This window comes from Pteronotus mesoamericanus, unplaced genomic scaffold (assembly GCF_021234165.1).
Source record: "Pteronotus mesoamericanus isolate MK-2021 breed Mesoamerican mustached bat unplaced genomic scaffold, CSHL_Meso_final contig_27, whole genome shotgun sequence".
NCBI lineage: Eukaryota > Metazoa > Chordata > Mammalia > Chiroptera > Mormoopidae > Pteronotus > Pteronotus mesoamericanus.
In genome coordinates, this window is record NW_026555115.1 from 9,720,837 (window position 1) to 9,747,658 (window position 26,822).

The 26,822-nt window shown below is 40.6% G+C and overlaps 1 protein-coding gene across 1 annotated transcript in view; it reads left to right on the plus strand.

The window, feature by feature from the left end:
* Nucleotides 1-9,556: 9,556 nt before the first annotated feature.
* LOC129071632 (60S ribosomal protein L27a-like) overlaps nucleotides 9,557-26,822 on the plus strand; it is a 45,323-nt gene continuing 28,057 nt past the window's right edge. The window contains exon 1 of the mRNA XM_054574921.1: nucleotides 9,557-9,620. Within this exon, the coding sequence (XP_054430896.1) occupies nucleotides 9,557-9,620 (64 nt within the window). The remainder of the gene's footprint in view (nucleotides 9,621-26,822) is intronic.

Genomic DNA, 26,822 nt, shown 5'->3' on the forward strand with positions numbered 1-26,822 from the left:
GTCAAAAATGGATAGATTTTCCAAACAAAACATAAACAAAGATATTGTGGAACTGAATGATGCATTAGATCAAATGGACTTAACTGACATCTATAGAACCTTACATCCCAAAGAAGCAAAATACACATTCTTTTCAAATGTGCATGGAGCTATTTCAAAGATAGATCACATGATAAGACACAAAAAAAGCCGTAACAAATTCAGGAAAATTGAAATATAACAAGCATTTTCTTGGACCATGATGGCTTGAAACTGGCAACCAACCTTAAGGAAAAACCTCAAAAACATTCAAACTCATAATGACTGAATAGCACACTATTAAACAATGAATGGGTCAATAATGAGATTAGAGAAGAAATCAAAAAGTTTTTGGAAACAAATGAAAATGAACAGACAACAGTCCAAAACCTGTGGGACACAGCAAAGGCAGTACTGAGAGGGAAGTTCATAGCAATACAGGCTTACCTATAAAAGATAGAAACTTTTCAAATAAAAGACCTAACACTACAACTTCAAGAACTGGAGAAACAACAACAAATAAATCCCAGAGCAAGAAGAAGGAAGGAAGTAGTCAAGATTAGAGCAGAACTGAATGACATAGAGACTAAAAGAACAATTCAAAGGATCAACCATTCCAGGTGTTGGTTCTTTGAAAAGATAAGAAAAATCAACAAGCCTTTAAGCAGACTCATCAAGAAAAAAAGTGAGAGGACCCAAATAAATAATATCAGATATGAAAGGGAGAGATAGCAACTGATACCACAGAAATACAAAGGGTTGTAAGAAATTACTATGAACAATTATATGCAAAGAAATTTGAAAACCGCAATGAAATGGACAAATTTCTAGAAAAGTATAATCTTCCAACACTGAATGAGGAAGAAGAAGAAAGCCTAAAGACCAATAACAGCTGGGGAAATTGAAGCAGTAATCAAGCAACTACCAGCACACAAAAGCCCTGGACTGGACAGTTTCACAGGAGAATTTTTCAAGACATTTAATGAAGAGCTAACCCCTGTCTTTCTCAGACTATTCCAAAAAATCCAAGAAGAGAGAAGACTCCCAAACTCTTTTTAGGAGTCCAACATAACGCTAATCCCAAAACCAAATAAAGACCCTACAAAGAAAGAAAACTACAGGCCAATATCCCTGATGAACATAGACGCTAAAATCCTCAACAAAATATTGCCAAACCACATCCAGCAATACATTAAAAAGATCATCCATCATGATCAAGTGGATTCATTCCAGGGATGCAAGCATGGTTCAATATACACAAATCAGTAAATGTAATACATCACATAAACACAAGGAAAGACAGAAACCACATGATCATCTCGATAGATACGGAAAATCTTTTTGATAAGGTACAGCACCCATTTATGATCAAAACACTCAGCAAAATGGGAATAAATGGGGCATTCCTCACCATAGTAAAGGCCATATATGAAAAACCTACAGCCAACATCATATTCACCGGGCAAAAACTGAAAGCTTTCCCACTAATATCGGGAATACAAAAAGGATGTCCGCTTTCACCACTTCTATTCAACATAGTATTGGAAGTCCTAGCCACAGTGATCAGACAAGAAAAAGAAATAAAAGGCATCCAAATTGGAAAGGAAGAAGTAAAACTATCATTGTTTGCAGATAACATGATAGTGTACATAGAATACCCTATAGACTCCACCAAAAAACTACTTGACCTCATAAGTGAATTTGACTAAACAGCAGGACACAAAGTCAACATTCAGAAATCAAAGGCATTTTTTATACGAACAATGGAATAGCAGAAGCAGAAATCAGGGGAAAAAATCCCATTTTCTTATAGCAACAAGAAAAATAAAGTACCTAGGAATAAATTTAACCAAGGAGGTAAAAGACTTATATGCTGAAAACTCTACAACACTGAAGAAATCAAGGAAGACACAAATAAATGGAAGCATATACCATGTTCATGGGTTGGAAGAATTAAAATCATCAAAATGTCCATACTACCCAAAGCAATTTATAGATTCAACACAATCCCTATTAAAATAACAATGACATATTTCACAGAAATAGAACAGACATTTCAAAAATTTATATGGAACCATAAACGACCCCAAATAGCTGTATCAATTTTGAGAAAGAAAAACAAAGTAGGAGGGATCACAATACCAGACATCAAACTATATTACAAGGCCACTGTAATCAAAACAGTCTGGTACTGGCACAAGAACAGACACATAGATCAGTGGAACAGAATAGAAAGCCCAGAAATAATCCAATGTCTCTATGGTCAATTTACATTTCACAAAGGGGCAAGAAGCATAAAGTAGAGTAAAAATAGCCTCTTCAACAAATGGTTTTGGGAGAGCTGGACAGCTACATGCAAAAAATTGAAATTTGATCACCAATTGACACCGTACCCCAAAAAAACTCAAGATGGATGAAAGACTTAAGTATAAGTTGTGACGCCATAAAAGTCCTAGAGGAGAACATAAGCAGGAAACTCTCAGATATCCCATGCAGCAATATTTTCACCAATATGTCCCCTAAGGCAAGAGACATAAATGAAAGAATAAACAAATGGGAATTCATCAAAGTAAGATGCTTCTGCATGGCAAAAGAAAACATCAGCAAAATGAAAAGTGAGCCAACCATATGGGAAAATATATTTGCCAATGATACATCAGATAGAGATTTGATCTCAAAAAATATCAAGAACTCACACAACTCCACTCCAAAAAGACAAACAATCCTATTAAAAAATGAGCAATGTACCTGGGCAGACACTTTTCCAAGGAAGAGATACAGAGGGCAGAGAGACATATGAGAGGATGCTCACCGTCACCAGCCATCAGAGAAATGCAAATTAAAACCACAATGTTATACCACTTCACACCGGTCAGAATGGCCACCATAAACAGATCAACAAACAACAGGTGCTGACGAGGATGTGGTGAAAAGGGAACCCAAGTCCACTGTTGGTGGGAATGCAGACTGGTGCAGCCAATGTGGAAAAGTGGAATTTCCGCAAATAACTAAGAACGGTGTTGCCTTTTGACCTGAGAATTCCTCTCCTGGGATTATAGCCTAAGCAAATTTAGAGCAGTGATTCTAAAACTTAAGTGTACATAAGAATCACTTGAAAAGCTTATTAAAGCACAGATTTTAGAGCCCCACCCATGGATTCTGTTTAGGAGTTTTGGTTCAAGGCCAATGCATTTGCGTTTTCTATTTCTTTTTCTAAGAATAGTCCTTTATTTTTCCCTTTATTATCATTTTTTAATTCCTAAAATGCCAATTCAAAATAACCTATGCACCCCAATGTTCATAGCAGCACAATTTACAACAGTCAAGTGTTGGAAGCAACCTAAATTCCCATCAGGAGATGAGTGGATAAAAAAAACTATGGTACATTTACACAATGGAATACTATGCAGCAGAAAGAAAGATCTACTACCCTTTGCGACAGCAGGGATGGAACCAGGGAGCATTATGCTAGGTGAAATAAGCCAGAGGGCGAAAGACAAATACCATATGATCTAACCTATAAGTAGAACCTAACCAACAAAACAAACAAGCAAGGAAAACAAACAAGCAAGATTTAACTGGCAAATTGAAAGAAAAAAGAAGACAACAGAGTTAAGAGGGGAGAGGGGGGCGAGGAAAGGGAAGGGAAGGGTCAAGTCAAGGAACATGTATAAAGGACCTATTGGCAAAGCCAAAGTGGGAATGATTGAGGAAGGGGAGTGGGGGAGGGTAGAATGGTGGCAGGAAGGTGGAGACAAATGTATTTGAACAAAAAATAAAAAATGAATAAATAAAAATTAAAAATCACCTTACAGTAAAGAAATAAAAGCAGAAAAATAAAATTAAAATAATAGATTAGGTTCCTTTCTACCTTGTCCTCCACAAGAAAGCAAAATAGAACCAGAGACACTGAAATAAAGAACAAACTGACAGTAACCAAAGGGGATGGGAGAGGGGGATAACAGGGAAAAGAAGGGGAAGGGTCATCAAGGAACATGTATAAAGGACCCAGGGACAAAGTCAACGGAGGAAGGATTGAGGGTGGGACTTGGGGGTGGGTGGGGTGGAGGAAAGTAGTGGCAGGAAAATGGAGACAACTGTACTTGAACAGCAATTAAAAAATAATTTTTAAAACTGCAAATTGCTTATTGTTTCCAATCCAGTGGATGTCTTGACCTACATGGCTTGGAAGATAAGTGGCTTTCCCAAAAACCATGTTATTGAAAATGATTGCAATCTGGATTCAGCCCTGTTCCATTACCTAATGGGGGAAAGCTGGGAGTTCACCCATTAAGCTGTCATGGCTGGGTCCTTGGGGAACATGGGGAATGGAGTGTACCTGTGTGGAGTGGAGTGAATGTTGCAGGTGTCTCCCTAAAGACTCTGCACCCTGATTTGGGCACTGATGCAGATAAGGAAGAGTAAAAAGAAGTTCACAGATAAGTGGTTGACAGTGCTTATTAGGTGATCAAACTGAAAAGCTACACATCCTGGGCCATTGGACTATCTGTGGCAGATTTAGCAGAAAGTATGATGAAGAATCTTAGGCAGGTGCATCCAGTTTCCACCATGATCAAGGGTCTCTATGGAATAAAAGAAGACATCTTCCTTAGTGTTCCTTGCATCTTGGGGCGGAATGGAATCTCAGATGTGGTGAAGGTGACTCTGACAGCTGAGGAAGCGGCCCTTTTGAGAAAGAGTGCAGATACACTTTGGGGGATCCAGAAGGAGCTGCAGTTTTAAAGTCTCCTAATGTACCACCTCATTGTCTAGGCTACAACAGGATTTGAGTTGAAGATTGTGCGTATTGCCCCTTTTATCTCATCTATGACTAAAAACCCTGTATCTCTATCCTGATGCTGGATGGTACCTACCTTGTGTGGTCCTAAACTGGTTGGTTTGAAACAGTTCCACCTCCTCAAAGGCAGCACTGCCAATATTGCACACACTACAGTTGCCCTTCAAACTAGATGTGTGTTTACTGTGTGTTATATAACTTGTGGTTCCTTTACCCAACATGCCTAGTCCAACTTTTTTTTCTCCAGTCAATCACTTCCTGAGATCCAATGTATGAATCCAATATTGCATGTCTTGTATATAACTGTTCTTAAGGTTCTTATTTTGTGTACTCTAAGAATCAGATTAATATACATTGCCATATAATGTAAAGAGAAACTCTACATACAAATAATGCAGCCAACTATCCAGTGTCATACCAAAACACCAAATAAAACTTGAACAGTGAAAAAAAAAAATGTATTTTATATCATGATCCAGTAGACAGATGCACACACATACACACAATCACAAGCAGTTTTTGAAAGATTTCTTACTATGTTTTATGTTCTCTGATATTTTTCTATTATATGTTTTTTATTTTAAAAGTGATCATAATCCACTAAATTAATATTACAACCCATTAGTGGGTTAGAACTCACTGTTTGAAAAACAGTGACTTAAATGTGTTCCTTTGAGAGAGAGTAAAGCTGTGGGAAAGTTAAATTTTAGAAGTGAAAATAGTTATCTGTTTTTTGTATAGTAGGAGAAAATAATGTGTATACTAATAAAGAATAGAAAATTAAAAGCGTACCAGAACTCACCAGTTAAAAATGAAAAAAGAAATAGCAATAGAAACTTACTTAATCAAATCTGAAAAAAAAAGAGGAAGCAGACTGAATTCTCCCAAAGAGAGACAGAGAATCAAATTGTATGAATAACAAAACCTGTTTATGCTGATAATAAATGGAGGTCAAAGTGATAGATAAAGGTTAAAATTAAAGGAACAAAGAGATATGAAACAACTACAAGCAAACAACGAAAGCAGAATTAGTAAAAAAAAAAAGTATACATGTGGTAAAAAGCACCAATGTAAATAGAAGGCTATTATGTAATAATAAAAAGACACAATTAATGAGGATGATATAGTAGCTATAAACCTGTATGCACTAAACAACTTAGGAGCTGAATATGTAAAGAAAAAACTGTTAGCCCTGACTACTGTGACTCAGTTGTTTGGGCATCACCCTGCAAAGCAAAAGGTGATTGGTTAGATTTCTGGTCAGAACAGATGCCTAGGTTGTGGGTTTCATCCCTGACTGGGGCATGCACATGAGGCAACTGACTGATGTTTCCCTATGGCATCAATATTTCTCTCCTTTTTCTCCCTTCTCCTCTCTCTAAAAATAAATAAATAAATAAATATTTTAAAAAGAAAAAAACTATTAAAAACACTACTAATAGATAAAAATAAGTTAATCAAGTACTGAAAGTAAATAATATCATTTATTTACAATTTAATAAGCATATAGAGAAATGTCATTCATATAGAAAATTTTTTATTTCCATGGATCATTTACAAAAATTTATCAAGCCTTTGGCAAACAAATTAATAATGAACAAATTCAAAAATTGGTAGCCTTTTTTTTCTGATCATAATTCAATATATTAAAAATAATTTTTAAAAAGTAAACAGAAAATGTTAGGTACTTAGAAATTAAGAAATATACTTCTCACCCTAACCAGTGTGACTCAGTTGGTTTGGACATCATCCCAGAAAGTGAAATGTCACCAGTTCGAGACAGGGCACATGCCTGGATTGCAGGTTTGGTCCCCAGTTGGGGCAAAAGGCAACCAATCAATGTTTCTCTCTCACATCAGTGTTTCTCTCCCTCTCTTTCTCCCTCCATCCCCCTCTCTCTAAAAATAAATAAAATCATTAAAAAATAAATGCACTCATCAGTAATTATAAGAATATGAAGGGGATCAGGGTAGTTATTCCAAAATTCGCCTATTTGGCCTAAGGACTTTTTTGAGCTGAAGGCAAATAGCTCTCTACCCTCCACTTTTTTGTCTCAAAGCAGGGTATAAATTTCCTTTTGTAAATAAATTATAATGTAAGTAATATAATGTAATGTGTTTATTAAAATGTAAGTAAGTGTAATGTATATGAATTACAAATTTCTGGCTGTAAAAGTTTCTCCACTATTGTAGCAGGAAGAGAACTATTCCTGAGACAAGTGGCAACCTTTATCATCTAAGATAACTCTTATTTGTGTAACTAACATTACTAAACAACCCTACTTACTATATATTTCCTTGTCTCCTTCCTATAACTTACGCCTCAAACCCCCAAACCACTTTTCTTTTGTCTAGCTTTTTCTCCACACTTTATCACCCTTTGCTAAGATGGTATGTAAGCCCCCAATTCTAACTTTCTTTCTGGATCGCATTTGTTTGTGAACACCTGTGCATAGGTAGGTAATTAAGTCTGTTTTTTACAAATCCTGTTAATATGTCTTTTATCAATTTGATTTGCTAGCCCTAGGCACTATACCTAAGAGGTTAGAGGAAGAGTTTTTTTCCCTACTGTACAAAATATGAACTATAAAATTACAAATTATCTTTTAAGTGATTAAAAAAGAAAACATGACAACAAAACCTGTAAGAAACATCAAAAGCAGAGCAGAGCAAAGCAAAATATAACTGTTAGGTAGCCAAAGTGGCTAAGAAAGAACCCAGAGCCAGAAAAGTCCAATTAATGGCTTTTATTCAAGGCACGACACTACAATCAGGTGGGCTGGGTCCTAACAGATGGCAGCCCCAAGGGAAAGGGTAGAAGGGCTTTTAAGGTGTGTAGCAGATCCTGGGGGAGGGTGAGTCACCCTGCTCCTCTGCTCCAGGTGTCCTGGGTATCTGACCAGGGAGGGCTGGTTCTGTAGAAAGTTCAAGGGAGAGGGGAGGGGGCACTGAGGATTCAACGGGTTTCCAGCAGGATGCCAGCGGCTGTGCCTCAGTTGCTTCTGATACGGGGAATCTCGTGGTCAGGTATTTAGCCAGTGACATATACCATCTTTGTTTCAGCACAGGTGGTGGTTTAGGTACATTCTAACAATATCACTTACAGTTATTTCATTACTGAATAAGACAACAAAGAAGAAGGATCAAGTATAAAATAATTTAATTATCATATTAAGAAACTAAAAAAAAGAGCAACAAAATAAACCAAAATAAATAAGGAGGAAAGAATTAGTAAATATTAAGTTGAGACTAATAGAGTGGAAAACAAACCAGAGGAGAAAGAGAAGGATAAAAAAAGCAGCAATCAGTAAATGCAAAGCAAATTTCCAGCCAAGAGGGAGGAGGTCTGCTTCCTTGTAAAACCAAAAGAAGGACAACAAATTTAAAAACAAAAAGTAATCAGAACTACCAGAAAATGAAACTGTATGGAAGTCCAACAACCAAGGAGTTAAAGAAGAAACATTTAACCAGACTGATAGGAGGGGTGGAGATGGGCAGCTAGGGCACAGAAGATATGTGGCAAGGTGGCGGCTGGAGGACTGGGCAGGCAAGGCAGCGGCTGACAGGCCAGATACCCAACATTTTCGTGCAGATAAACTGTAAGGAACAGCTGGAGAGCAAGACAGACTGCACAATCCAGGGTTCTAGTGTGGGAAAAGAAAGTCTCAAAACCTCTGGCTATGAAAACTGTGGGAGATGCAGCAGTGGGAGAAACTCCCAGCCTCACAGGAGAGTTTGGAGAGACCCACAGGGTCCTAGAATGTACACAGACCCACCCACCCTGGAATCAGCGCCAGAAAGGCCCAATTTGCTTGTGGGTAGCAGCAATAGTGACTGAAACCTGGCTGAGAGCCAAGCAAGCAGCATTGTTCCCTCTTGGACCACTCCCCCACCTACAGTGCCACAACGCAGCTACATGGGTTGCCCCAGCCTGGCCAATTACTAAGGCTCCACCCCTTCCAACATAACAGACATGCCCAGATGAAGAAATATGGCCCAAATGAAAGAACAGGTCAAAGTTCCAAAAATAGAACTAAGCCACGAAGAGATAGCCAATCTATCAGATGCACAGTTCAGAACACTGGTAACCTGAATCCTCACTGAATTGGATGAGTATGGTCGCAAAACGGAGAAAAATGTAAAGGCTATGCAAAGTGAAATAAAGAAAAATATACAGGGAGCCAACAATAAATGGAAGGAATCCAGGACTCAAATCAATGCTTGGGAGCAGAAGGAAGAAATAAACATTCAATCAGAACAAAATGAAGAAACAAGTATTCAAAAGAATGAGGAGAAGCTGAGGGACCTCTGGAACAACTTTAAATGTTCCAACATCCAAATCATAGGGGTGCCAGAAGGAGAAGAGAAAGAATAAGAAATCGAAAACTTATTTAAAAAGGGTCTGCCTGAGCAGGATGTCGGCTATATGAAGAACGGGTCAGCACCGGGATCCCACCAGCTGCTCTCTTGGTTCCCTCCCTGGGTCCTCCTTCCCTGGTATCTCCTCGGGTGTCTCTAGGCCACTCTGCCCCCACCTTTGCCAGAGACCAGGATTCCTTGCCAGTATAGAAATGTCTGAAGAAAAAGAACAGCCTCTAGGACAACATTCAGTGAAAGCTAGGTCCCTAAAGCCAATCTTACAGAAAGAAGGCTTAAGATTAAGACCAGACCTAAAAATAATACAGCAGTGACATTTGCTTTAGATGAACCCAGGGAAGAAGAACCCAACCCAAAAAAGAGAATGACTACCTGGGACATGGAAGAGATGATGCTGGAAGATGTCTATGAAGACATCTTCGAAATCTGTGAGTACTAATGAGATAGATGGAGGGATGTCAAAAGAAACATCTAATATCCCTTCTTCAGTAAATGGCCTCCAGAACCATTAAGAATACTTCTGTTTTTCGATTTCTATGTGTTACCACCTCTACAGTCCCCTACAACTACATCTACTTTAATACCATGTTCCTGAGAACTCCCATTGTTCCTGTACATCTGCATTCTAGCCATCAAATGAATTTTACACCTACAGAGAGGCTCAAGAAAAGTTAGGTAGCATCCATTTGAGAATGAAGGCAACCTTGGTAGAGAAGAGAGACCATATATCTTTGAACCCAGATACTCCCGAGGAAGCCTGTGAACAGCATGTCCTGGCTGACCAACTGAAATTGAGCCTCAGAAGTACAGGGCCAGTTTAGAATTACATTTTTCCCGTACAGTTTTTGGGTGTAATGAGACTGAAAAAAAAAAATAAAACTATTCTGCTGAGAAAAAAAAAGAAAACTTATTTAAAAAAAATAATGGAGAACTTCTCCAATCTGGCCAAGGAAATAAACTTCCAGGAGATGCAGGAAGCTCAGAGTCCCAAAAATGTTAGACTGAAAGAAGTGCACACCTGCTTAGAGAAGATGGCGGAGGAGTGAATGGGAGTCACGCTGACCTCCTCCCAAAACCAAACTGGAATTGCAACTAAATAATGGAGTAATCACCTGGAAAGCAGTGGAGCGATAGTGGGAGAGGAGCCTTGGTGCCGCGGACAGTGGATTCGACTCTCACACATCCCAACGGGTGAGAATTGCGTTGGAGGCTCGAGAGGGTGGGCTGGGTGCCCACGGGCACTGGCACCAGAGGGACATTGAAACAGCCAGTTAGCTTCCCCTGAGAAGAACGGGGTCTGAATCATAAACAGGAACCCCTAAGCTACAGCAGCTAAAGCCAAGAAAATACAGACAAAACGCAACCCCAAAAAGCTTAGGGGCGCTCTCTGCCAGAGACAGGTGGCGGGGATGCAAAAAGACATTTAAAGGGCAAATGCAAAAGTTGCAGTGGCAGCCACCCTCCTTGATTGCTGGGTAGAGGTGTCATCAGGGTGGGCTGGTGCCTGGGAAAAGACTGGTGAGGAAAACTTTGTGAAGAGAACTGACACGGTGGCCAGTGGACCCCCGGTGATAACGCGCCTCCCATTCTGCAGCTACCATCTCGCTCAGGCATAAGGGAATCAATTACCTGCCTTTTGTGCGCTTCGCACACAACTTGTGCGCCCGTGAGCTGGGGGCCAAGTGCAGACTGGCTGGGAGAGCCTTGAGGAGAGACTGGAGATGGAGACATTGGGGAAAGAACGGGAGGAGGAACCCGGGAGTCCCGACTCCCTCCCTGTCCTGTAGTCTCCATTGTGGGCTGGAAAGGCGCGACCCCAAAGAGGCAGAAGTGGGGCGCGCATGAACCAGACTGCCTGCGATTGAAACGCAGTCCGCACAGGGGGTGGATCCTTGGCCAAAGGGGTCACAGAACTGCCCAGAGGCCCCTGAGGGGAGACTAGAAACGGAGCATTGGGGAAAGAAGGGGAGGAGGAACCGGGGAGTCCCGACTCCTTCTCCTTGCCGTAGTCTCCATTGCGCGGGAAGAGGCCACACCCCCAAAGAGCCAAAAGCCGGAAAGCACACATAGACACCCCGAAAACACCCAGAGCAGGCGCATACACTTGCGCCGAGTGACCGGCGAGGGTTGGCGAGCGTGTGTGTGACCCACGCGGGCTGGCGAACGCTTGCACCTGCCGACAAGGCCTCACACAGACTGGCACCCACAGCGCCTGCGAGGGAGTGCACAGAGGGGCAAGGGCAGGCATAAATTGACCCACCCACCCGTGATTACGGAGCAGCCCACAAGATTAGTAGAGCTGCCCAGAGTCCCTGGAGGAGAGACCAGAAACAGGATTAACCGGAGAGTCCTGGAGCTGACTTCCTCCCATTTCCATAGTCCCCATTTGGCGAGGGCAAGCAACGCACCCAAAGAGCCAAAAGCGGGGAAAACACACAATAGAAGACCCTAAACTGACCAGTGCCGCGGAGCTCACCGGACAGGGGGCCCAGGTGAGTACGCGAGGTCGCGAATAAGCACGCTGGTCTGGGGCAAGCACATGCGAGCCCAGGCAGGTGGGGGACCCTGCCTCGCTGGGAACGCGCTCAAGGAGCCCGCGTGAGAGCACAGAGAGATCCCAAAATATAGCTCAGCCCTGACCGAAGGGGTCACAGAGCTGCTCCAAGCAGGAGTCAGACACAGACATTCCTGGAAGGCTCAAACAAACAACCCAAGGCCCTATAGGGTCAACAACTGACATCATCAGAGGCAAGCCCAGAAAGAAAAGTAAAGGACAAAAATACTTAACAGACTCTCACAAAAATGGGAAGAAAAAGAAGTTCCCCCCAAATGAGTGGAAAAGGGGACTCCCCAGAGAGAGAGCTCAATGAAATAGAGACAAGGGAATTATCACATATTAAATTCAAAACAATGGTTCTAAGGAAGCTCAATGAGCTCAGCCAGCTCAAAGAGAACTATGAGAAACTGCAGAGAAACTATCAGGATCTTACAGCAAACTATATCAGCCTGGAAAAGGACATAGAAACTATCTAGAAGACACAAGAGGATATGAAGAATACCATTTCTGAATTGAAGAACACAGTAGTGGAATCCAAAGCAGGCTGGATGAAGCTGAGGATCGAATCAGTGAGATGGAGGACAAGGTAGAAAAAAGCTCCCAGAAAGAACAAGAAATGGAAAAATGGCTCAAAAAGAATGAAGAAGCATTTAGGGAAATGCAGGACAACCTGAAACGCAATAATATCCGTATAATAGGGATACCAGAAGGAGAAGAAGAAGAGCAAGGAATAGAGAACCTCCTCAAAAAAGTAATGATGGAAAATTTCCCTAATTTGAGGAGAGAAAGGCTCTCATGGATCCAGGAGGCACAGAGGACCCCACTCAAGAGGGACCCAAGGAGGTCCACTCCAAGACACATCATCATTAAAATGGCAAATGTCAAAGACAAAGAGAGAATCCTCAAGGCAGCAAGGGAGAAGGAGAAAGTAACATACAAGGGGGCCCCAATACGCCTAGGAGCTGACTTCTCAACAGAAACACTCCAAGCCAGAAGGGAATGGCAACAAATATTCCAAGCCATGAAAAGCAAGGGCCTACAGCCAAGGCTGCTCTACCCAGCTAGGCTCTCCATTAAAATAGAAGGGGAAATACGGAGTTTCCCAGACAAAAGAATGCTAAAAGAATACATCTCTACCAAACCAGCACTCCAAGATATGCTAAGGGGACTGGTTTAAGCAGATGAAGGAAAAGAATGAGAGAGAGGAACACAGGTACAAAGAGAAAAGATGAGTAAGTTTCTAACAGTAATATCTCTCAATGTGAATGGTCTAAATGCCCCAATCAAAAGACACAGGGTAGCTGAATGGATAAGAAAACATGACCCACACATATGCTGCCTACAAGAGACCCACCTCAGAGCAAGAGACCTACACAGATTGAAAGTAAAGGGATGGAAAATAATATTCCAAGCAAATGGACATGAGAAAAAGGCTGGCGTTGCCATACTTGTATCAGACAAAGTAGATTTCAAAGCAAAGGCCATAAAGAGAGACCCAGAGGGGCACTTTATCATACTTAAAGGAAGAATCTATCAGGAAGACATCAACATTGTAAACTTATACGCTCCCAATATAGGAGCCCCCAAGTTTATAAGGAAATTGTTGGATGACTTCAAAAAGGATATAGACAGCAACACACTGATAGTAGGGGATTTCAACACCCCACTGTCAAAGATGGACAGATCTTCCAAACAAAACATTAATAAACATATCGTGGTGCTGAATGACACACTGAATCAAAGAGACTTAACTGACATATATAGAACCTTACATCCCAAAGAAGAAAAATACACATTCTTTTCAAATGCTCATGGCAGTTTTTCAAAGATAGACCACATGATAGGACACAAAGCAAGTCTCAGCAAATTCAGGAAAATTGAAATAATACCAAACTTTTTCTCGGACCACAAGGCCTTGAAACTCCAAATCAACCTCAAAGAGAAACTTCAAAAACTTGCAAACTCATGGAGACTCAACAGTACACTATTAAACAATGAATCGGTCAATAATGAGATAAGAGAAGAAATCAAAAAATTTCTGGAAACAAATGAAAATGAACAGACAACTGTCCAAAACCTATGGGACACAGCAAAGGCGGTCCTGAGAGGGAAGTTCATAGCAATACAGGCTTACCTTAAAAAGAGAGAAACATTTCAAATAAAAGACCTAACACTACAACTTCAAGAACTGGAGAAACAACAACAAATAAATCCCAGAGCAAGTAGAAGGAAGGAAATAGTCAAAATTAGAGCAGAACTGAATGACATAGAGACAAAAAAGAACAATTCAGAGGATCAACCAATCCAGAAGCTGGTTCTTTGAAAAGATTAATAAAATTGACAAGCCATTAAGCAGACTCATCAAGAAAAAAAGGGAGAGGACCCAAATTAATAATATCAGAAATGAAAGAGGAGAAATAACAACTGATACCACAGAAATACAAAGGATCATCAGAAACTATTATGAACAATTATATGCCAAGAAATTTGAAAATCTTGATGAAATGGACAATTTTTAGAAAAGTATAATCTTCCAACACTGAAGGAGGAAGAAACAGAAAGCTTGAACAGACCGATAACAGCTGGGGAAATTGAAGCAGTAACAAGAAACTCCCAGCACACAAAAGCCCAGGGCCAGATGGTTTCCCAGGAGAATTTTACAAAATATTTAAGGAAGAGCTAACCCCTGTCCTTCTCAGACTATTCCAAAAAATCCAAGAGGAGGGAAGACTCCCAGACTCCTTCTATGAGGCCAGCATCACCCTGATCCCAAAACCAGATAAAGACCCTACAAAGAAAAACAACTACAGGCCAATTTCGCTGATGAACATAGATGCTAAAATCCTCAACAAAATAGTGCCAAACCGCATCCAGCAATACATTCAAAAGATTATCCACCACGATCAAGTGGGATTCATCCCAGGGATGCAGGGATGGTTCAATATATGCAAATCAGTAAACGTGATACATCACATAAATAAAAGAAAAGACAAAACCACATGATCATCTCAATAGATGCAGAAAAAGCATTCGATAAGGTACAGCACCCATTTATGATCAAAACACTCAGCAAAATGGGAATAAATGGGGCATTCCTCAACGTAATAAAGGCCATATATGAAAAACCTACAGCTAATATCATACTCAAAGTGCAAAAACTGAAAGCTTTCCCACTAAGATCGGGAACACGACAAGGATGTCCGCTCTCACCGCTTCTTTTCAACATCGTATTGGAAGTCCTAGCCACAGCAGTCAGACAAGAGAAAGAGATAAAAGGCATCCAAACAGGAAAGGAGGAAGTAAAACTATCATTGTTTGCAAATGACATGATAGTGTCCATAGAGAACCCTGTAGACTCTACCAAAAAACTCCTCAACCTAATAAGTGAATTTGGCAAAACAGCAGGATACAAAGTCAACATTCAGAAATCAAAGGCGTTTTTGTACACCAGCAATGCAATAGAAGAAGAAAAAATCAGAAAAAAAAATACCATTCGACATAGCAAGAAGAATAATAAAGTACCTAGGCATAAATTTAACAAAAGACGTAAAAGACCTGTACACAGAAAACTATACAACATTGAAAAAAGAAATTAAGGAAGACACAAATAAATGGAAGCATATACCGTGCTCATGGATTGGAAGAATTAATATCATCAAAATGTCCGTACTACCCAAAGCAATTTATAGATTCAGCACAATCTCTATTAATTTACCAATGACATATTTCACAGAAATAGAACAGACATTTCAAAAATTTATATGGAACCATAAACGACGCCGAATAGCCGCAGCAATTTTGAGAAAGAAAAACAAAGTAGGAGGGATCACAATACCGGACATCAAACTCTACTACAAAGCCACCATACTCAAAACAATCAAGTACTGGCACAAGAACACACCCATAGACCAGTGAAACAGAATAGAAAGCCCAGAAATAAGCCCAGCTCTCTATGGGCATCTAATATTTGACAAAGGGGGCAGAAGCATAAAATGGAGCAGTAATAGCCTCTTCAACAAATGCTGTTGGGAGAGCTGGATGGCTACATGCAAAAAATTGAAATTGGATCATCAGCTGACACCATATAAAAAAATAAATTCAAGATGGATAAAAGACTTAAATCTAAGTTGCAACACCATCAAAGTCCTAGAGGAGAACATTGGCAGGAAACTCTCAGATATCCCACGCAGCAATTTTTTCACCGATATGTCTCCTAAAGCAAGAGACATAAAGGAAAGAATAAACTAGTGGGACCTCATCAAAATAAGAAGCTTCTTCACGGCGAAAGAAAACATCAGCAAAATGAAAAGGGAGCCTACCCTATGGGAAAATATATTCGCTAGTGATACATCAGATAGAGGTTTGATCTCCAAGATATATAAAGAACTCACTCGACTCCACTCCAAAAAGACAAACAATCCAATCAAAAAAATGGGCAAAGGACCTGGGCAGATGCTTTTCCAAGGAAGAGATACAGAGGGCCCAGAGGCATTTGAAAGGATGCTCGGCATCACTAGCCATCAGAGAAATGCAGATCAAAACCACCATGAGGCACCACCTCACACCGGTCAGAATGGCCATCATAAACAGATCAACAAACAACAGGTGCTGGCGAGGCTGTGGAGAAAATGGAACTCTAGTACTCTCTTGGTGGGAATGCAGACTGGTGTAGCCACTGTGGAAAGCTGTGTGGAATTTCCTCAAAAAGCTGAAAATGGAACTGCCTTTGATCCAGCGATTCCTCTGCTGGGACTATACCCTAAGAATCCCCAAACGCCCATTCAAAAGAACCTCTGCACCCCAATGTTCATGGCAGCACAATTTACAATAGCCAAGTGTTGGAAGCAACCTAAATGCCCATCAGTAGATGATTGGATCAAAGAATTATGGTACATTCACACAATGGAATACTACGCAGCAGAAAGAAAAAAAGAACTACTAAACTTCGCGACAGCATGGATGGAACTGGAGAGCATTATGTTAAGCGAAATAAGCCAGGGGGCGAAAGACCAATACCATATTATCTCACCTATAAGCCGAACCTAACCAACAATACAAAGATGCAAGGAAAATATGACTAGCAACACTGAGGGAAGCGGGGGCAGGGAAAGGAAAGGGAAGGGGAGAGTCAAGGAACATATAGCAAGGACTCATGGACAAAACCAAAGGGGAAGAGCTGAGGGAGGGAAAGAGGGAGCGGGCAAGGGAAAGTGGTAGGGGGGAGGCAGAGACAAATGTATTTAAAAAATAAATAAATAAATAAATGCTTGTGGGGTGGATAACCCTGCTTACAGGTTATATATTTGTGGAGGTAAGTCTTCAGGGTAAATTCTGAGGAGTGGTATTGGTAAATCAAAGGATAAATGCATAAGTAATTTTGATAGCCAAGTCACTCCAAATGATTGCAGCATTTTATACCCCAACTAACAACATGTAAGGGTCCTTGTTTCTTCACAGTCTCATTAACAAAGTGTGCTGTCAAACATTCAGGAGAAATGTATTTGAAAAAATAAATTAAAATAAAATTTAAAGGAAAAAAAACCTATCAGTTGATTTCTAAAAAAAGAAACAAAAAAAAAAAACCTCACAGGCAAGAAGGAGCTGGCAAGGAGTATTCCATGTCATGAAAGAGAAGGACCTACATCCAAGATTACTCTATCCAGCAAAGCTATCATTTAGAATGGAAGGGCAGATAAATTGCTTCCCAGATATGGTCAAGTTAAAGGAGTTCATCACCACCAAGCCTTTCTGTTATGAAATGTTAAAGGGACTTATCTAAGAAAAAGAAGAAGATCAAAAACTATGAACAGTAAATGACAACAAACACACAACTATCATCAACTGAACCTAAAAAAACCAAAAACATAAACTCAGCAAACAACTAGAACAGGAACAGAATCACAAAAATGGAGATCAGAGGGGAGCGGTAGAATGGGGGTAAAGGTACAGGAAATAAGCAGCATAAATAATAGGTAGATAATAGATGAGGTGGGAGTGGGTTTAGAATAGTATAGGAAATGGAGAAGCCAAAGAACTCATATGTATGACCCATGGACATGAACTAAGGGGTTGGCGGGGCGGTGCTTGTGTGAAGGGGTGGTACCGGGTGGAAGGGAATAAAGGGGAGAAAAAAATGGGACAACTGCAATAGCATAATCAATAAAATATATTAAAAAATAAATAAATCCAGAGTAGTACATTAAAAAGACCAATGGCATAGATTAATTTATTATAAGCCTTATTAGGAAAAAAAGAGCAAAATAAGACTGAAGAAGGAAATATAACCACAGAGATTATGTGGCTAGAGGGGGGTGAAGGAGAGAAAGAGTAGCAGGAGATGAGGTCAGAGAGGTAGGCAAGGGTCAGACCACCCATATGAGGCTTTATAAAACCATATTAGAGTCCTTGACTTTTACTCTGCATGAAATGGAAAGCCGTTGGAAGGTTTTGATCCTGTTATAACCTGACATACATTTTCATAGGATCACCCTGTCTTCTGTGTGGAGAATGACTGTAGTAGGCATAAGGACAGAGCTGGCAGTAATTGCCAGGATCCAGATGAGAGATATCTATTGGGTCAATGTTAGAGTGAGAACTGGACCATTTAAAAAATATATTTTGGAAGGAGAGCCAATAGGATTTGCTGATAAATTGGATATGGGTTGTGAGAGAAAGATAGGAATAAGGGATAACTCCCGGTATTTTGGTAGAGCAACTGGAAGTAGAAGGTTAAGCATTATCCAAGAAGAGGAAGCTGAAGGGAGGACCAGTTTGGTGACAGATCATTTGCTTAGTTTTACACATTGACTTTGAGATGTCTAATAGTTATCCAAGCAAACATGTCAAGTAGGCATTTTAACTTATGACACTGAATTAAATGAAAAGTCTGAGCTTGAAATATAAATTTGGAATATAATATACAAATAATACTTGTCTTAGACAGCTCAGGCCATAATAAAATAATACAGACTGGTGGCTTAAACAGCAGACTTTTATTTTCTCACTGTTTTGGAGGCTAGAAGTCCAAGATTAGGGTGCCTGCATAACACTCTGGTGAGAGCTCTCTCCCTGGCTGGCAGATGGCCATCTTCTTTCTGTGCTCATTGGGCCTTTTTTTAGGGGCTTGCATGTGGAGAGAAAGATGACCAGTCACACCAAATCAGGACACGATCCTATGAACTCAATTAACTTTAGTTACTTCCTAAAAGCCCAGTCTCCAAAACAGTCACAATTGGGGGTTAGAGCTTCACCATGTGAATTGGGGGTCAGGGACATGATTTAGTCCATAGCAGTATTTAAAGCCATAAGACTGAATAAAATCACCAAGAGAGTGAGTATGGATGGAAAAGAAACATGGATCAAGAACTGAGCCCTGGACACACAACAAATGGAATTGTGAAGATGAGGAACAAACAGCAAGAGTGACTGAGAAAGAGAAACCAGGGAGGGAGGAGAAAATATGTCCATTTTGGAAAACTGGTAGTATCAATTAAAGCTGAATGTAAGTTTATCTATGACCCAGCAAATCCACTCCTCTTTGTTCAACAAGAGTAAGTGCTTTTATCTGCCACATGACAATGAGAATGTTCATAGCATTCTCATTTAAAATAGTTTTAAACTGGAAACAATCTATATTATCAATAATAAAACATTTATCAAGATTAGAAATTCATCGTATCTTCATGTAGTAGAATACTATACAGGATTGAAAAGGACAAATCTCACAGACATAATGTTAAGCAAAAGAAATCAGACAGAAAGAATAATTATTGCATCATTCCATTTAGAAGTTTGAAAACAGGCAACACCAATCTATGGAAACAGAGGTCAGAATAGTTGTTTCTTTTGGGAAGGTAATGTGCAGTAAAGAACTAACCTAACCCAAAGACAGGTATAAACTTTACCCTTGCTCCTGGGAGGTCTCCCTGCTCTTGGAATGTCCTCCTTACTAAGAGTGACATTGTTTACCTGGAGGCCTTTGGTTAAACTACACTGAATAGTCTAAACATGTGATTTATGCCTGAGGCTTTGGGTATGCAATATCAGATTGACCTTCTGTGGGACTGACTGCTAAGGGCAGCCATGCAGGTGGTCAATCATAGCTACATGACCAGTCCCTTATAGAAACTCTCTGGACACCAAGGCTCAGGTGAGCTGCTCTAGTTTGCAAAACTTGGTGCATATTGTTACACATTGTTCCTGGGAGAAGTTAGCAGTGTCCACTACTCCACTGGTAGAAGACAACTGGAAGCACTAAGCATGGAACTCTCCTGGATTCTGCCCATGTGCGTCTTCCTCTGGCTGATTTTAATCTATAGCCTTTCGCTGTAATAAACCATAACCATGAGTATAACAACTTCCAGGATTTCTTGAGTCCTTCTAGTGTATTATCATAACTGAGGGTTGTCTTATGGACCCCAAAACTTGCAGCTGGTGTCAGAAATGAGGGTGGTCCTAAGGATTCCAAAACACTGCAGTTGATAACAGAGATGGAACACAACTTTCTGAAGTGCTAAAAATATTCTATAATTCAATCTAGGGAATGGTTTCATGTATACATAGATATATAAGAGTTCATTGAACTCTACACTTAGTAGTTGTGTACTTTAGTATATGTATGTCAAAGCATTTTTATGTTAATCAACAACCCAGAATGATTTGGACTCCTTGAGGCTAAGTCTTATGGGTTGAATTGTGTCCCCCTAAAAGATATGTTGAAATTTTAATCCATGGTACCTATAAATGTAACCTTATTTGGAAATAGGATTTTTTCAGATGTAATCAAGCTAAAATGAGGACATACTGTATTAAGGTAGGCCTTAATCCAATGACAAGTGTCCTCTTAGAAGAAGGAAACTTGGACACAGGCACAAGGAAAGAACAGGACATAAACATAAGTCAAAGATAGAAGTTATGCTACCATCGCCAAGAAATGTCTGGGGTGATCAGAAGCTGGAAGAGGCAAGGAAGGATCCTCCCCTATGGCCTGCAGAGAGAGAATATGGCCCTGGTGGCACCTCGATCTTGAATTTCTAGCTGCCAGAATTGTGAAAGAATAAATTTCTTTTGTTTAAGCTACCCAGCCTGACTGGGTATAAAAAAGTATGTAGAACCTTTTGACAACAGCTCTAGAAAACTAATGCAGATGTGCATACATTCATAAGAGTAGGAGGAAGAGGGCTACATCCAGGAAGTTACTGAGGGTTACCTCAGAGAGTAGTTACCCTCTGTGGGAGCTTGGTTTGAGGTAGTTTTTTTTTTGTTGTTGTATTTGGGGGTAGTTTTTCAGTTGGACTTTTATATTTGGGCTTAAGGATTCCTTAAAGGTTGCTTCCTGTTCATTTGTCTTAAAATTTTATTCGACACTTTTAAAATCCTAATAGCAATACATTCTTATGTATTAAATATTTAATAAAAATATATAAATTTCAGATAATCAATGAATACTTCTTAGTATGTGTCTCATGCAATACTTGGGACATCCTTACACCAAAAAGAAGTATTTTAGTGTTCCTCTCAAGTTCAGAATTGCCTAGGGGTCATGCATTGTATCTAACATGCTCTACCAGATTGCCACATAGCTTGCTCTGTTACATCATGCACGTTTTTGCTCAAGTGTCACTTTCTCATGAAGACCTTCCCCAACCGTTCTATTTAAAATTTCACCCCACCTCCACTTCTTCCCCAACCTTTCTGGCTCTACCACCAGTTTACAGCATAGTTTCTTGTCTCTCTAAGTATAGAATATAATCTACTGAAGGAAGGGATTTTGATGTTATTGTCACTGACTATATGAATCCTTAGTGCCTGGAATAGTGCTTGGCACATTCTCAATAAACATCTGTTGAAAGAATGAAAGCATCAATAAATAAGTGACAGTTCATTTGCTTTCTCTAGTACCATGAGAGGATGATTTCTGGCAGTCCCAGGGAGAAGACAGGGAAAGGAGCCCACAGCCCTTACCCTCTGGTCGAGCTGGCAGGATCAAGAACTTTCATTTATTCATCTAATGTGTTCCAGCACTCAGTGTCTGCAAGCCCAGTTTGTGCCAGAAATGTTAAGTAAATAATTCCCCAGAGCCCTGGTGTCTGGAGGAGGGGGGACACATCAGCAAACAATAGATAGCTAGTTATTTCATTATAATAGTTATCCCTTTATATGGGAAAAGAACAAAGAATGCATAACCTGGTCTGGGGGTCAGGGGGCACTTCCTGGAGGAAGGGAGATGCAGCTGTCTGAAGGTTGAGCATGAGTTAAATTGACTGCAGATCTCTGTGGACTGAGGGGACAGCATTTCAAGTAGGAAGTCTGGTAAATGCAAGAATGCTGAGGTGGGACAGAGGAGTGAAAGAAATGCCACAGTGAGGAAAGAGGGCGAGCACGCAGGCAGTTAGTAAGGACTACATGGCCTGAGCTGTGCCTTAGGAGGAGATGGAGCAGCTTGGAGGGAGGGCCTCCATGTAGACATGTCACTGAGCATTTCCCCAACTCCATTCCCCCACCCACAGGAACGTTGAGTGTCCATCACTCTCTGGAACCAGCTGCCTTGATCTCAGATCTCTTTAGCTAAGTGAGATGTTAAAAATTTACTGGTAGGTGCTACACTGTGCCTCACTCATTCTCTGAGGTTGTGTGGATGGGGAAACAGAAAAGGGGTCAGGACACAGCATTGAGGTAAAGCCTGTTCCCTCTTTAAATGCAGTTTCCTCATCTGTAAAATAAAAAAGGATTGCACAAAATAAGCTCAGTTAATTCTACTGCTAGAAGAGATCTGTGATCTGAAACTTCTAGCTAATGTAAAGTACAATGGCCTATTTTTTCCTTAAAAATTAGATTTATCATTATTTTTCAATTATAAAAGTAATATTACCAAGTAATTGGATGTGTTGGGAGGTGGCAGATACTGTTACCAAAATCACACCCCCCTTCCCCAGGGTCCCTCTGTTCTAGGTTCTTTGCCCGCCGCCCTTAGAAATTATGGTTCTCAGTGGCAGAGTTAGGTGAAAGGGAAAGGAACTATTTATTCAAAAGTTACATAGGTTTTGAGTAATGACTAAATGTCACCACTAAATCTCAAAATCCCTTTAAAACACCCACCAACACATACAGTCCTGCTTTTCCCGCCCTTTGCCCAGTCAGGCCAGTCAGGTCACTCAGGGGTACTGTCCTTCAGAAGAAAAAGAACAGAAGTCCGGGGCTTGGCTAGGCAGGCCTTGCATGGTTCGCAGCACCATCAGCTGTGTTGCTGCGATCTCCAGTTCCTAATCCAAAACTACATGGCACCTTCTCATGGCCCACTAGCAAGAGTTCTTTCTCCTCTTGCCTTCCCATGTGGTCTTTGCATTGTTCTTCTTTGGTGTGGGGCCAACCACCTCCAAACTCTCATGCACACGTGCTCTAACCCTGTAAGGGGGCAGCTGCCTCCTGTTATATCCAGGGTTTAAATTATGCAAACCTTCCTGGTTATCCTTGTTGATACGCGAAATAACCATCTTTGCATATGATGTATGAAGCTATCCTGCTGTTACTGACATGCAAAATAACTCTCAAAGGCCATGCTCCAGGTCTCCCATCCCCCATGGCAGCCCACCTTGGTGGGGGGTGGGGAGAATATCCTATATTTTTCTTGAGCACCCCAATTTCTGGACCCCTTTGGGGAGCCCTGGCTGAACCCCATTATAATAATACTAGATAATAGACAATTTGTAAAATATAGAAAAGTGAAAGAAAGAATTCTCTGTTTTTTCATCAGAACATAAGTAGTGTTAAAATGAGTATATTTTCTTCCTTTCTCATATTCATGACTTTTGTCTTGACAGCTATCAGCAAACTGTATAGTAAATATTGGGTGTAGCTGTTTTCATTTCAGTAACCATCATTTGGTCATATTGTGATAAACTTTTCAGAAATACAATTTATGGATTTGTATTTGTCAAACATTTAGATTGTTATTATTTTTGACATTACTAATAAGGTGACAATTGATATTTTGGTTTTGAAAGCTACTATTACATTTAGAATTCGTTCCTTGAGCTAGAGTCTCAGAAGTAAAATTACTAGATCAAAAGATATTAACATTTTAAGGGTCTTAATACAATTGAAAAATTGCCTTCCAAAAGCACTTTGCCAGTGTACATACCCCCCACCAGCAACATGAGGCCCCATCTCCCTTCTAATTCTCTTTTTGAAAATGTCTGCAATTTATTGGAGAAGGTGGGAAGACGCATCTCACTGTTTTCTGTTTTGCACATTTTGATCTTTGGGATGAACATTTTCCACATTTGACCTAAGTTCTGACCCAGAATTTCAATTAAGACTCCAGTGGCGGGTCATTTTTGTTTGGTGGAAAAAACGCCTGCCCATTTACAAGATGAACTCTATTCTCCTGGACTACCGATTCCCAAAGGATCCTGAAACTGCCCCATCAGGAGTCATCAAGGACTAGACAACAGCCAGGGGCAAAGAAAGGAGCCAGAAGAACGCAGTGAGGGCATTGCGGCGGGGGAGGGGGGGGCTTTCCTCTTGGTTCTCTCACATTCTTTGGGGATGAGAGTTGGGGAAAAGGCACTTCATGGTCCCTTCTTACCCTCCTCTGAGCACTGCAGGTGAGAACTACTTTTTATTTATAAGTGACTTTATCATGAACACCTCCAGTGGAAGTGGGAAGTGCAGATGGAGGTGAATGTGAGGGAGGGGCCAACAGTGGGAGGAGGCAAAACTGGAAAGATGTGAGGCACCACATCTATGTAACAAGGAATATTGCTGTGCTCAAGCAAGGCTTGGCAAGCAACTCCCAACAATAAAAGACTTCAGTGGAGCCAGCAATCTCTAAGTGTTAACGTTGAAATCTAAAAAGCAGAAAGGAGGTTACTCTTTCCTTTAAAGAACATATACACATAAAAGAAAACTTTAAGAGTAGTTATTTCTGGGTTTCTGGGATTATGATTGATCTTTACAGTCTTCTTTACACTTTTATATTTTTCCAAATTTCTAAAATAAATGAATACTATTGTATAATTGAAATTATCCAAACTGCATAAGTCATTTTAAATATATTTGAAGAGACAATTAAGTTGGAAGGAAATTCTAGTTAAATATGGCAGCTGGGACACCAGAATTTAATCTCTATTTCAATTAGAAACACCACTGAAAAATTAATGGAAGTACCAAAACTGATATAAATCTAAAAGACAAAGAAATAGGGAAAGAATATGACAATAGATTAAAGATGTCCACAAAATTTAGGAAGTCAAAATGCAAGAAACAAAAGATACCAAGCCTCACATAGAAAGAGCTGAGCCTAAACTTGATGGAAGAGCCTGGTAGTTAGGGGAGTCCCAGCAGCCAGACTCAAGGAAAGGAGATGATAGGCAAGGGAGAGGATTGGATGGGACTGAGGCCTGGAGTGCTTGTGAAACTGTATAAAAACAAATTATACCTCAAAGAAGAGTGTCTGACACTTTGTAGTTCTTTCATAAATATCATTAATGATGAGTGAATGGGTAAAGGAGCAACTTTCTTTTTTGAACTGAGGCCTCTCTGGTTTCCCTGTCAAGTAAGAAAGTGTCAAAGAACTTTTCCATGTAGAGGTGAGGCATTGGTGAACTGACCTTTATGGCTTTGGGGTATTGGGGTGCAGAGGCTAAGTGTACTGGCACCCTACCCTCTGGCAATGCCTTCTACCTGTTCAAGGCCCCACAGGAAGAGCAGCAGGAGGTGGTCGGGAAAGGAGGAGGAGGGAAGAAGCAAGGGTGAGGCTTGGTGGGCTGCAGCTTCTGTGCAGACCTAACCATTGACCTTGTCCCCAAACCCAATTCCACAGGGGCCTTCCCCATATGTGGAAGCCCAGAGGCAGTTCTTGGGACTGGAGACACCAGTGATATGGAGGACTCCAGCCTGCAAAGTCCCCCAATTCATCAGCAGATTAAAGAAAGAGTCATTCCAGACACCATTTGCCTGTCAAGGAAAGGGGAAGGCCATTCTCTCTAAAGGAGAATGCCCCAAGGTCCTGTGCTCAATGTATAGCAGGAATGTATAGGTAATCTAGTTTCATCAGTAATTTAAGTTTACAGAGAGTAGGTGATGTTTAAAGAAGACAATGGCAGGAACACACTGAACTGCTTGGGTCCGAAATGAGCAAACATTGTGGTGCCAGGTGGGATTTGGGTCAGGATCAAGGGATTTTGTAAATTTCTTTCCCAGCCTTGAGCTGGTTATCTGGTGTAAGATTAACAGAGATTGAGGGAGAAAGAAAATATGCCTTAAGGAGTGTAATTTACTTCAAGGCCTGATTTCCCCCCAGGGGTCCTCGGAGTTATAGGGTCTTACGTATCAACCGCATTACCAGTGTTCCAGCCAAGTCTTATGGGGTCTCTCCCAGGCCCCAGCTTGCATGGGACTACAGTTCCAGGTACTACTCAAAGCGGCCCCTACACGCAGTGAGACACTCATTCTTCCTTCTTTGTCCCATCTGCGAGAACCAGCCTCCCTCATTCAAACCTATGCACTTCCCTTCCTTCAGTTTTGTGGAAAGGTGGATACTTATTACTGAGCCCTTATCACACACCTGGACAAGTGGACTGGAATAGGTACAACCGTTCTCCAATGAGTAAAGAAGAATTGGATTTTTATTGCACTTGCCTATGTATGCTGTGTACTATGGGGAAAGATGACCCATATATGGTTCCCTAGATTGCAATACCATCCTGGAGTTGGAACTGCATTGCCTATGTTTTGAGAAGTGAGATGAGACCATGTATGTTCAGGCATTCAGGTCATTGCACAATAAAATGTTTGAAAGGTCTAAGCTTCAGAAAGCTGAAGGATGTCCCTGAGTGGAAGATCAATATCCTTGGGAAAGGGAAAGATGGACCTACACTCTGGAAGAAGATTTGAAGTTCCTCTTCCAGAAAAGGACAGTGAACCTTAACAGAGAATGACAACGTTTCTTTTACTTTATGTATGTGCTTGTAAAACCAGGGACTTTTAGCTGCCAGATACTGAGTTTGAGTTTGGTCCTTCCTAGTGTGAAAAAGAACAAGGATTAAAATAGATTATGGTTAAATCTGAAGGA